General features: G+C 37.1%; 1 protein-coding gene and 1 long non-coding RNA gene across 4 annotated transcripts in view; one reads left to right on the top strand and one right to left on the bottom strand.

The window, feature by feature from the left end:
* The window catches only part of LOC141549338 (uncharacterized), a 48683-nt gene extending 44842 nt beyond the window's left edge, over window positions 1-3841 (bottom strand). Inside the window, exon 1 of the long non-coding RNA XR_012484331.1 lies at window positions 3755-3841. This is a non-coding gene — a long non-coding RNA (uncharacterized LOC141549338). The remainder of the gene's footprint in view (window positions 1-3754) is intronic.
* PDE7A (phosphodiesterase 7A) overlaps window positions 3552-13356 on the top strand; it is a 123544-nt gene continuing 113739 nt past the window's right edge. For all 3 annotated transcript variants that reach the window (XM_074278791.1, XM_074278789.1, XM_074278792.1), the window contains exon 1: window positions 3552-3877. In XM_074278791.1, the coding sequence (XP_074134892.1) occupies window positions 3740-3877 (138 nt within the window). In that variant the 5' untranslated portion in view covers window positions 3552-3739. The remainder of the gene's footprint in view (window positions 3878-13356) is intronic.

Below are 13356 nucleotides of genomic sequence, written 5' to 3'. Positions count from 1 at the left end.
TCTCATTTGATTACTGTGGTTTTAAAGAAAATTATGAAAATTAACCTTTTTGAGAATGCTGTGCCTATAATACATATGTATGAAATTACTTATTTATCTGGAGTTCAATTGCTGTGTGAAAGAGAGAAGTAGTTTTTAATATAAACTTGCTTTCACCTAGAGCTCTACCAGTTAAGGTGCTACAAACTGTTCCTAGTTTCCATGAGATCATTATAAATGCAACAACAAGATTATATGATGATCAACTCTGAAGGATGTGACTCTCTTCAACAATGAGATGATTCAAACCAGTTCCAATTGTTCAGTAATAAAAGCAAATCAGCTACACCCAGAGAGAGAATTATGGGAAATGAGTGTGGACCACAACATAGCATTTCCACTCTGTTATTGTTTTCTTGCATTTTTGTTTTTCTTCTGAGTTTTTTTTTTTCTTTCTTTCTACCGTGTTTCCTCGATAATAAGACACTGTCTTATTATTTTTTTTTGGATAGAAAAACACCAGAGGGCTTATTTTTAGGGGAGGGCTTATTTTAATGAATATTGACAGCAATTTTAATAAACAGGTAAATGTGAACAAAAAAAAAATGTACCTTTATTCAATAATGATCATGTCATCTTCAACAACATTGTCATAAGTGTCCATACCCTGAATTCCGTCCTGAATGTCTTGCGCTTCCATTTCCTTCAGAAGAAGTGGACCCAATCTGTCATGTCCAGCAATATCACTGCTGCAGCTCTGATTGGATGCAGCTCGGGAGCGTGGCGGGAGCTTCACGTGGTGGTGGTGGTGGTGGTGGGGGGAACGGTGCATACAGAGGGTACCGTAATGTAGCAATGTAGCGTGTAGCGTAGGGGATCACCTTCACTACTGTAGCAATCTCAATAGGGCTTATTTTCGGGGGAGGGCTTATTTTAAAGGAATCTTCCACAGTAAGTGGAGGGCTTATTTTCGGGATAGGTCTTATTATCGGGGAAACACAGTAGATCTGATTTTTCTGGTGAAGCAAGATAACTAACTGTATATATATGTATACATATATTGGATTTAACATATACTTTAACGTATTTAACATGTTCTGGATTACCTGTATCTAGGGGAGGGGTGGGGGAAAAGGAGAGGAAAAGTTGGAACAGAAGGTTTGACAAGGGTTGATGTTGAAAAATTACCCATGCATATGTTTTGTAAATAAAAAACTATAATAAAATATATAAATATAATTTCCATGAATCTCTTATGTCCAATCCAAATTTTTTTCAATTATTTCTATTTCTCTAAATGTTTTTTATTTTTAAAATCTTGTTTCTAGTCATTTTCTCCTAAAAAGTTCTATTCTAAAGCTTTAAGTGGAAGAGACTTTGGGTTCTCAAAAAACATGCTAACATTGTGCAAGCTCTAACAGGTTTTAAAATGGTCGGAAAGAGAGCAGACTGTCTTAGAATGGGAATAGTCTGGCTAAAGTCAGAGAGGCTCATTACTAAATTATTGATTTGGGGGTGGCAGAACTCATGACCCAGAGAGGTTGCAATGAACATAGGGTTCCTATCTTCTCTATGGATGACAATGTTCACAGGTGGCTGGAATACTCATACAGACGAAGTCACAGATCATCTGAAGGATCCTTCTGATTAGAAAACTTTTAAGATGCCATTTGCATGCAATTTTCAACTATATTTTTGAGGTGCATGTATAGGAGATAAGCTTACTGGATAGATTAATAGAACTGAACCTGAGATGCTGTCAGATGTTTTATCTGCATGGCACACTTTTATATTCCTTCATATCACACAGTGACTATCTCTTGTCATTAGAATTTCTATGATTTTTTAAAGCCCAACTCAGACACTTCTTATAATTTTACTCTTTATCTCCTTAATTTTTTAAATGTTATTGTATATTCTAGTTTCATTTGTCACTCCCCATTCCCCACTCCTCCCTCTCCCCTTTTCTCTCTCCAAGAGGGCATCTTGATTAAACTTTGTAGCTTCCCTAGTGCACATAGTAGGTACTTGTCTTTACTTAAAAACAAAATTATTAGAGTTCTTGAACAATATAAGAATTGTTTAGGTCATGTAAATTTAGAACCTACTTTCATCCTCCATTTACGAATCTATTGAATGTGCCGAGGTGGTTGACAATGAACCAGCCACACAGCAGGAAAAAAAAAGGAGTGGAGGGTGGGTTCAGTTAAACCTAAGCCATGTCAGCAGTCATACCAATATGAGAAAGGTTTGCTGAAACTAGGGGGGAAAGATGGATTTAAGAGCTTCTAAGAAAAATGTGAGCAACAATGACATACCATATTAAAACATAGCAAGCATGCAAAGGAATGCAAAATCCTCGATAGTGAGGGTGAAGCAGTGGCTTCAGTTAGGTTTTTCTTTAACACCAACAAATTACTTTATCTGGTTTTTTATCCCTATTTCTTCCACCAGTTTTCTTTTTTTCCCCTCTTCCTCTTCCTAGATCACAGTCCCTTTGCCTCAATTTCCCTTTGTCACTTTTCCAGGACCAATTATTTCGGTGCACCTGCTAGTAGTGCAGCGGGCATGGAATGACGTCATTAGCATGACGGCATATTACGTCACTTGGCGCATAGGTTCTTAAGAGAAATGAAAATAGGCTACTAGATTGGAGGAAAGCTGTGACCCAATGGTCAGAGCTGGAAGCTGGGGAAGAGTTCTACGTTAGATTGTACTTCTGTGCCTGAATGGAAGGAAGGAGAAGGCGATCTTGAGAAGCTAGTCTGGTGTCCCCGAGGAGGGGCGCAGGGTGCGCCCCTCAGAAGGCGCGAGGGCGGGCAGGGGGTCACCAGGAGAATATCGCCACTGTGTGGGAAGAGAGCGCACGCGCTCGGAGATCGAGTGCGTGAGCGCGAAAGAAAAATGGAGAGGATGCTAGCGAGTGGGAAGTCAGTATGGAATGTGGTTGGAGGGGATAGTCAAAAGTGGTGAGAGTCAGAGGGAGGAGACGTAAATTAACTACCCGGGACCCGTTCGTCAGCCTCCCTCCGACAGGGACGGCGGCGGCGTGGCGTCGTGACGTCACAGCGGCGGCGGTGGTTGGCGCACTGTCTGGGACTGCAAAGTGTGAATTACGCCGGGCTCGCGCTGGCGGCGGAGTGAAGTCAGGACGAGGGGGAGGGGAAGACGAAGAAAGAGGGGGGAGGAGAAAGAGGAGGAGGAGGAGGAGGAGGTGGAGGTGGAGGTGGTAGCAGCGGCGGCAGAGAAAGCCAGTTGCCTGTCCCGGAGCCTCGCGCGCCCCTGGGTCTCGCCGCCGGCAGCAACGGTCTCTTCTCTCCCTCTGTGCTAAGCTCGCCTCCCCTTCTTTTTAAAAAAATTCTTCTGCCTGCCCCGATTTTCTCTCCCCGGCCAACCGAAGATCCCGAGGCACCTCCGGGACTTTGCGGGTCCCGCTCCGCTCCACTCCCCTCTTCCCTCTTGACAATAGCGGGACGCGCGTCTCTAACAGTCGCCGCCGCCGCAGCGTCTTCCCGGGCGGGGGAAGTAGGGGGCGGTGGGGCTGGGGTGGGAGGGAGGGGGAGGGGGAGGCCGGGCCGGCCCCCGTCCCGGGGAGGCGTGAGTGCGGCTTCCCTTGCCGGGGTCCGCGCCGCTGCCGCCTTCTCCTCCTCCTCCTCCTCCTCCTCCTCCTCCTCTCCGGCGCTTCCTGGGTCCCCCCGCCCGGCGGCTGCGGGGCTGCGGCGGGCCGGAGCCGGGCCGGGGAGCAGAGCGGCTGTATTCAATGGAAGTATGTTACCAGCTGCCGGTGCTGCCTCTGGACAGGCCGGTCCCTCAGCACGTCCTCAGCCGCCGAGGAGCCATCAGCTTCAGCTCCAGCTCGGCGCTCTTCGGTTGCCCCAACCCCCGGCAGCTCTCGCAGGTAACCACCACAGCCGCGCGCCCGACGGACCCTTCCCCTCCCCGCCGTCCCGCGCCGGTGCCGGCCCCCGCCCCCTTTCATTGTCTGTAGAGCTCCACTGTGTAACCTCGGGAACCCCTTCTCTTACCATCCCCACTCCCCGCAATCTGCCTGTTCATGCGGTCCTGCTCCTTTTCATCCAGACAGGTGGCCTTTGGGGGCTTACCTTCCCACCCCTCCATTTCCCCCAACTACACATAGACATACTTGCCTACCTCCCTCCAACCACACACACCACCCCTCTGCTCCTCCCAACTTACACGCACGCCTGCCCCCCATCCCAATACACATCCTGTCTCCCCCCCCCCCAACCACGTACACACCTCGTTTGCCCCAAGCCTCAATTCACTCTAACCACACACGCCTGCCTTTTCCCATTCGCTTGCACACACGAGTACCCCCCCAGTTGTCCCCAGATTACACACCCTCATTCCTTTCTCTTCCCTTCTGTGACCGGCCTATTAAATAAAATCCCCGGTATTAACCCTCTGCTTTTCAACCCGACCCACCGCCATCTAAAAACTCCCTGCCCCCTAGGTAACAGCCAGGAAAGAACACCTGTCCTCTTATCATTTGACCCTTCTCCAGTTATACTCTTCCTCTGAGATTCATCTTTGAAGTTCTTCTGAAATTAATCTCCCGTTCTTTTAAATGGGACTTTTAAACCTAAAAACATAAATAAATAAATAAAAACAAAAACCCAAACCGGAAAAAAAAAATCAACCTTGGATGAACCTTCCTCAGTTTTCTCTCGGCAGTCTTTACCCCTTCAACTCCTTTGTACCTACATTATAAAGGGAAAAAAAAAAAAATGAAGTTTAGAGAAAGGCAAAATATATATGGTGACCAGAAATTTTAAGCGTAATTCCCACTTTTTACTTTAGAACTTATTTAGAAGGCAGGAGCAGCTGATGAGACTTCAAACAGAATAGAGTTGTATTGAATGCATGCTAGTTGTCGAGAATTTAGTTGCCAGTCGTCCTATGGTCACTTTGACAGAGCTGGTTCGGTTATTTATTACTTTTTTGTGATCAAGTGTGTTCTCTCAGCCTCTCTTTCCCTCTTTTTCCCTCTCCCCTTTCCTCTTTTTTTTTTTTTTTTTTTTTTAAAGTCTGTCTATCGTTATACTTCCTACATCCTTTGTAAGCTCCTTGAAGGGAGCTATTAAACCATTATGTCTACTTGCTCATTTCAGGTAGTCAGTAAAATTTTCTTTAATTTATTAGCAAATGAATTGTTAAATACCTGCAAAGGGAAAGTACTTAAGTTCCAGGTCCTAAATCTGTTCATCATAGAATAGTGTTAATGGGGATTTACTATAACAGTAAATGTCACTTTTCATACACTATTTCATTAAAGAATAAGTTGTGTCATAGTAAATGTATTTGATAAACTATCACTCTGTTTCCATTTCTGCAAAAATAATGATTGTGATGATAATGGTTGTACTTCACAGATTATTGGGAGGGAGTTAATATATGTAAAAGCTTAAAATATCATAAATGTCAGCTATTATTCAGAAGTAGCTTCTGAAAATCAACGACTTGTCTTTCTTTACATGCTTATAGCATTTTTAGGTTGCAGAATCGTTGAGTTTAAAATAACACTAAAATATGTGGCAGTAAGAAGTCTGTTATTTTTCCCTACTTCTAAAGTAATATTTTGCTTTCACAAGCCAGCAAGTTTCATGTTGATCTTCAAAACTGATTTCAATTCAAGAAAACAATCACTACTTATAAAATAAGAGAATAAAACCATTTGTGTTCCCTATGAAGAAAAGATATAAGAAGGGAAATCCCAAAGGGATTAAAGTAAGTAAAGATGATCTTAGAGGTTTTTACCTGATGTTTTAATTAATCCAGAGAGACCAATTTTAAGTCCTGATACTTTCCTAGCTCATTTCCTAGTATGCATTTTAACTGTATGATGGAATTTTAAAAGCGTTATTGGTGGCAGACAAGAAGCAATAATTATATAGATATTTTCTACCAACCTCAAAGACATTTTCCATCCTTCTAAACCTGAAGTAAGCAGACTGGGACTTTTGTAAATCTAGATTATAAACTTCCATAATTAAAACTACTACGTTTCCTGATTAGTTCTTTGCTCAGTGTTTATTGAGTTATTTAGTATTAATATATTTTTGTTGTCTTTTTGGGGAGAAGAATAGGATTGGAAAAGATAGAAGCCCAGGGCCTTCATATTATAAGGAAATATATGCTGGTGATATCTATAAGTTATATTTTCTTAATGTCCAAGTGCAACAAATATGTTTTTTAAGTCATTGCAAGGCCTAATAATGCAAAAAGGAAATGATTCTCAGCTTTTGTTCAGAGCTCTGAAAAATGAAAAGATGATTGCCTAAAAGTTATTTTTCTTATTTAAATTATTAATAAACTGTAGACATAACTTCTATTTAGATTTAATTGCATTTTTGAAGTATTTATAAACCTTACTTTTTTGACTAACATTAATTTTTATGAGCACATTTCTATTGCACAACATTTGAAATGGTATCTTGTTCATTAACAGCATTTTTCATGTTAATTATGCTAATGATGTCATCGTTAGATATCAGCTTCAAAACATGACTATACCATCAGCATTAATTCATTCCACAAATGCATTGCTTATTTGGCAATTTCAGCTTTTTTGGAAACAGTAGCTGAGTAAAAGCATCACTATCATCCCTTAGGCAGCCAGTTGAAGAGTTCTTAAAAGCTCTTAGTGGGGGAGAGGGGGGGGGTGAGAAAGAGAGGGAGGGGGAGGGGGAGGGGGAGAAACTTAAATAACACAACTTTCTCACTTTGTTAAAACAGAATAATAGATTGTCATAATGATGACTCAAAATCAACAAGAAAATATTGTTATGGGCACTCTGCTTTAAGATAAAGAACTTGCAATATTTTTGAAAGATAATAAAAAGTGGTCAGGGTGTTATAAATGTTATTTATTGTTCACAAGGAATGAGTTTTAGTTGCTGACTTAAAAATTAGGAAGGCCTTTGTCATCTACTCCTATGCCCCTCATTTTACAGATTAGAGAGGTTAAATTATCTATTAAGGTGACACAGGTAGTAATTGTTAAAGACTGGATGTGAACCTAAATCTTCTGACCCATCCCACATGATCTGGAAAAAGCATGTGTGTGGAATACTTCCTCAGATATTTTATATAGATGACATTTAAACTGTATTGGATTTTTGTTATCAAATAATATGCAATTTTTCCCAGATGATTAACTTTAAACTTATTTGAGCTTTACCAAATAAAATGAAAGAAGCATGTATTTGATTATTGGGTACATATTTAGATTCTCTTACCAGTTTAAAAAAAATTGCAAGAGTAGTGATTTTGAGGAATATCTGTATTGGAATAGGAAATGCTTTTTGTTGCTGAGTTTAAATTCATGTCTGAAATCTTCCTGGGAGAATCAGAAATGAAATTTTACTTGGGATAGAAATTTCCATCTGTACAGGAAATTTTAATATAGTGCTGTTGTCTGATTCATAAGTTCAGCATAACCAGGTGACAAGTCTTACTAAATAAGAAAAATATAAATTTATTATCCCATTCAATAAGTATAATTTGGGGAACATTATATAACTTTTTGTTTTAGTTATTTAATGAGTTGTAAAGTTGATAGTTGCATTGAATTGTATAATAATCCTTCAAATTTGCTTTCTATTTTTCTTTCACAAAATTTTCTGTAAGTCTTCAGATTTGTTTATATACTTCCCTATAGAGGATGCTAAAAATTAAGTTTTGACTTTTAAGTTCCTCTCGTTTGTCTCTTCCTTTCCCCTCTACCTCTTTTAGTGATATGTATTACATTTTTACAGTTTATGAGACGTTCCAGATCTTTTAAAGGGAAGAAAATGTGTTTCATCATTTCTAAGATCAAAATTGTTCACTAAAAGAAAGCTAATGATTTGAGTGTACTTTTCATCTTAAGTATTTTAGTTGAGTACTGTTTATCCTGGTTCTGCTTATTTAACACATCTCCAAATTACTCATATTTGTTCTTGGTATAATAGTGATCCATTCCACTCGAATATCACAGTTTGAATAGCCATTCCTTTGTAAATGGTGTCCAGTTGTTGCTTTTTGTTTGTTTGTTTGCTCTAGGGAGCCATTCTGAAGACACCATTTCTTTTTAAAATCATGCTGAATTATAAGGAGATGGGAATAAGGACTGGCATCTTGGCACCATGAATGCATGTATATGCATATGGGCACATTTCTTCTCAGAACCCTTGCTTCTCACCTTTTGGATCATGTAGAAATCCCTTAAATCGTAGTCGAAATCCAAAAAGTTTTTCAGAGTCACTGCTTCTGAGCTTGCTTTTAATTTTCTTTCAGATCCATATTCAAGAGTAATAAAAGATATTTTCAGTGAATTTGGAATATAGTTTTGATTGTGTGGTGCCTTGGTTTGAATTAAATGCTGCTGGGCATAGTAGTAGAGTCCACTTTCCCCTCCTTCTATCTTGACAGAAGATCTAGATTAAAGTATTGCCTCTGACACATTGTCCCTGTGACTCTCAGTGAATCATTTAATGGAGCTGCTTCCTTGGAAACTCTCCCAAGACTTCAAACTGCTGCAAAGCAAGTGACATGCTACCTTAATAGTGAGCATTTCCTCATAGTTCTTCACCAGTGAAGTCACAGGTCCTATCCAAAACAGGAGGATATTTTAAATAGCCTCTGTGATTATGATTGATGTTTTTCCAGGAAGAAACCACAACACTCACCCCCTCACCCCCAAAACAAAATCAAAACCAACCCAAAACACTCAACCTTTTCATTATTTAATGAAGTTGCTGATGCCTGAAATTACCAAGCTAATATATTACTTGTATTGCCCTCTCCTGATCTCTTTTAAAACTTCAAGAGCCCTAGAAGGAATAGAACACTTAAGCTAACAAGTTAGTCACCTGGGGCTTGAAGGGAAATTGCCTGAGGTGACTTTTCTGAACTGTGTGGCATACAGACAGACCCGTCTGAAAGTTTCTCTTGGGTGTTAGTGTATCTAATTTTAACTTTGTGCTCAGACAGATAATAATTGACTTTTGTAATAATACTTTAAAGTTTGCAAAGTACTTTACATTTGTTATCAATCTCATTGGAGTTTTGTAATAGCCCAGTGAAGGAAGTCCCAGTAGTGATACCTCTCAGATTTGGGATTTGAACTCTCCTGACTTCCTAACTCTCAAGTCTCAATACTTCTTGTTGCTGTGATATAGCAATAGCTTGGATTTATGAAAGGCTACTTTATTTGATCACTTGCCAAGTCTTTCACTGATCTGGGAGAGATAATAAAAAGAAAACTATATTCTGGGTTCTTAATCTGGAGTCTGTACTTAACATTTAAAAAATAACTGTTATTATAATTGGTTTCCTTTGTATTCCTGTGCATTTTGTGTTATGCATTTAAATGGTGTGTTGTTGTAGCCTGAAATTACAATGTGTTCATATTACTTAGATTGCCCTCTCTAGGTATCCCTTTATTTATTATTCAGAGAAGGGTTCTATGGCCTTCTTGAGAATGCCAAAGGGTACCACCACACCGAAGTTATAAACTCGTGTAATAACTCAATATTTTAGATAATTAATGTTTCAAAAAGACTAAATAAAAGATGCTACAGCAGTGTATCCTAAATCATTTACTCTTGACTAGCATACCATAGTATAACAGTAGGAATCCTGTAAACAAAATGGACCACATTAATAATAAAAACAGTAGTTATCACTTGATTATAGTAATAGTAATATTGTAATTACAATATACAAAATGTTGTAATAATACCAATAGTTATTGTAATAATAGAAAAAGCTTTTACCAAAATCAACAATTTATTATTAAATGTGAAAACAGCTTAGGAATAAATGGAATTTTTCCTTAACATAACAAGTAGTTTTTTTCTAAAACCAAGAGTTAGTATCATTTGTATTGCAAAACATTAGTGAAAATCCATTTGATAGGTATAAATGAAATATAATCATTTTCAAATCTATTTTTAATAAATGTCTAGAATGTTAGACATACAATAAAATGAACAACGCTGGAAGCTATTGGTTTTTACTTTTTGAATTTTCTTATTGAATTGGGATATTTTTTAATAAAGTATTTATACTTGAATGACCTAATCATGACAACAAAACTTGGAATTTTTATTTTATGTAAGATTAAAGATTTTACTTTTTCCTAAACAATTTTCCCAGAAATACTTTTTTTCCTCAAAAAACTATTTACATGTTTAAGTGATACCGTTTTATCTAAAGACTTCTGATATAAAAATTTTGAACTTGAGTATGAATAAACTTAAAATGAAATAAATAAATTTGGGAGGCAAAGTTGTTTTTTTTTATTTTAATTATTTTCTACCCTGTATCTACATAGTTTCTGCTAATTGAATATATAGAAAGCTTGGTTGTTATCTCATATTTGTGAGTCATATGCACTGTTCTTCAATTTTACTGGATCCATTCTCCTTGATTACTGCTCCCTGCTTCCATCTGGTGGTGGGTAAGTTCCTTGATCTTCTGAAGTCAATAGACAACTTCAAGATCAGAGGTTTGTAGTAGAGGAAATGTTAAAATAATGCTGTCTGTGAAGGAGTTCTCTGTAAACCTTAAAGCAATATCTAAATATAAGCTGTTTTGTTAGAAAAAAGTTAAATGATAAAATGTGTAAATTATAGCATGATTTCTTTCAAAGATTGGATACATAGTTTTATTGGTGGGCATATTCTGGCATTTGAGATAGATTGCTATCCTTGGGTAAATTGGTACCTGCTCTTTCTTTGAGATTTCTGCTTGAGATCAGAATATATCACTTTGCATTCTGTCTGGTTCTTGGCTAACTTGTACAAGTCCTCAGATAACAAAGTTGCCAGGCCATAATGACAACTTGGATAACTATAGGACTTTCCAGTACTTAGGAAATTTTGATGATCCACATCACATTGAGGCCTTGATGAAGGACTTTTGGGGTGATTGTTCTCTTTAAAAGGGAATTTTAATTTCACAAAAAAATTAGTTTTCAGTTCTTTTAAGTCTTTTTTTAAATAGCAGATTATGTCTATTATTTTTGTGTGCTTATAGATCAACTATTAGTTTAGGACCAGAAAGATTAGAGTCAGGAAGACCTACTGTTCAATCAATTGCTGTTTCTTACTTTGAGTAGTTAGTTTTGTGATCTTGAGTGAATCACTTCTCCTCTAAGTGCGTTGTACAATTTCCATAAATTGGTTAAAGTAATCCAGCATCTAGACTTTTTATAACAAAGCAACATTTGAAACAAAGTCTGGATCAATGAATTTGAGGAGCAATTAAGCAAATTACACTATATGAATGTTACTGTATCATAAGAAATGATGAATGTGAATAATTAAGAGAAAGGTAAGAACACTTTTGAACTGATGCTTAGTAGAATAAACAGCACTAGAAAAACAGTTTTCACAGTGAGAAACTTTATAAACAAAACAATAAAATGAAATTAAGCCCTGTAAATTATAATTGCCAAGCTTAACTCAGGGAATAGTTGGAAAAAATAATGCCTTTTAAGCTCGTTTTATTTATATTACCCTGCCCTCTCTCCTTATTTCCAGTTTTGTGATTTAACCAAACTGGCCTTCTTTCTGTTATATATATAAAACAATACTTCATGTCCCTTTTCTGTGCCTTTGTGTTGACTATTGGAATATACTCCCTCCTTACTTCTGCATCATAGAACCCCATCTTCTTTCAAGATGCATTTCAAGAATCACTGCATTTCAAGAATCACTTTATCACATTCTAAGTGAAGATTTTCTCGACTCCTTCAGTTCTAAGTGTCCATCCTCCTTTATTTTTGTCTTTATTCTATTTTTTATATTTGATGTATGTATATATGCACATGCATATGTGTGTGTGTGTGTATATATATATATATATATATATATATACAACCAATATATATATATATACAACCTATATATATATATATGTGTATATATATATATATATATATATATATATATATATATATATATACAACCAATAAAAAAAACTTTTACCTAAGTATATACAAATAACATTCCAAATGAAATGGATGAACAAAAACAAAAATGCCCAGATTAACAGAACAAGAAATCAGACCATGAAAAAATCTTTTAAAATAAATTCAACAAGCCATAAATTAATTTCTCAAAGGAAAAAAACAATTCCTAAGAACTCCAGTCGTCTCTTGATAGAAATGTGATGAACTCACTTGCAGTTTGAGATGAAATTTGGACATGGCCAGTTCAGGAATTTTTGTTGACTCTATATGTTTGTAATAAAGGTTTTTATTTCTCTTACTTTCTCATTGTGTGAAGCAATATGGATGAAAAGGTGGAGATTTATTTGAAAAAAAATTTTAATGTAATTTAAAGAATAAAAAATAGGGGCTGGTAGGTAATGCCATGGGTAGAACACTAGTCTTGGAGTTAAGAGGATCTCAGTTCAAATTAGGTTTCAGACATTTACTAGCTTTCTGACCCTGGGCAAGTCACTTAACCCTCTTGCCTGCTGTATTCCCCTCAAAGACCCAATGCTACCACAAATGAACAAAACCCCTCAACAAACCAAAAACAAAATAAAATATGGATCTTTATTTTAGAGAGAATCATTGATCTTCGCAGTTTGTCAAAACCAATTCAGCTACCTCTCCCTCCACACACATCTTTTCTTTCTTTGCTTGAGTATATATATACTTATTGACTCTCCTGTTAGAATATATACTCTTTGCTTATGGGGATTGTTTAATTAAATTTGCATCCTAAGCACCTAATTGTTGTGTTAATTATATTTGTATCCTAAGAGCCTGGCACATATTAAATCCTTAATAAATATGAGTTGGTTGATTCTCTATTCCTTTATAACAGAGATGGGAAAATTCAGGTTCTTTGGGCATGGAATGTTATATATACTGTCAAATATGGGTTATGTGATAAGCTTTGCTAAATTATTTTTCCTTTTTTAAAATCTTTATTAAAAGGAAGCTGGCCAATTTGGGAAGGCTATCTTTAGAAAAATGTGATGGAAAAGACAATTTAATCAAGCTGAATCTTGATAGAGCTGTGATGGACTCAAGTTGCAATTGAGACATAGTTTTGGACATGGCCAGTTCAGTTTAGCCTTGGCAAATTGCAAAGTTCAAGCTAATCTCTTTTCATATTTTTATTTTTTTCATTAAATATTATTTTTTTCAAATGAATAGTCACCTTTTCTCCTTCCCACCCTACTGCAGAAATTGAGAAAGCAAGAAAAATAAAACCTGTATTACAAACATGTACAGTCAAACAAAACAAATTACTGCATTGTCCATGTCCAAAAAAAAAAAAAAAAAAAAGCTTCAGTTTGCATTGAGTCTGTCACATCTCTATCAAATGGTGAGTAGCTTGTTTCATCATGCTA

Source organism: Sminthopsis crassicaudata, chromosome 1 (assembly GCF_048593235.1).
Source record: "Sminthopsis crassicaudata isolate SCR6 chromosome 1, ASM4859323v1, whole genome shotgun sequence".
Lineage (NCBI taxonomy): Eukaryota > Metazoa > Chordata > Mammalia > Dasyuromorphia > Dasyuridae > Sminthopsis > Sminthopsis crassicaudata.
The sequence above is the reverse complement of the archived record's forward strand: the minus strand, read 5'-3'. Positions and strand labels throughout refer to the sequence as shown.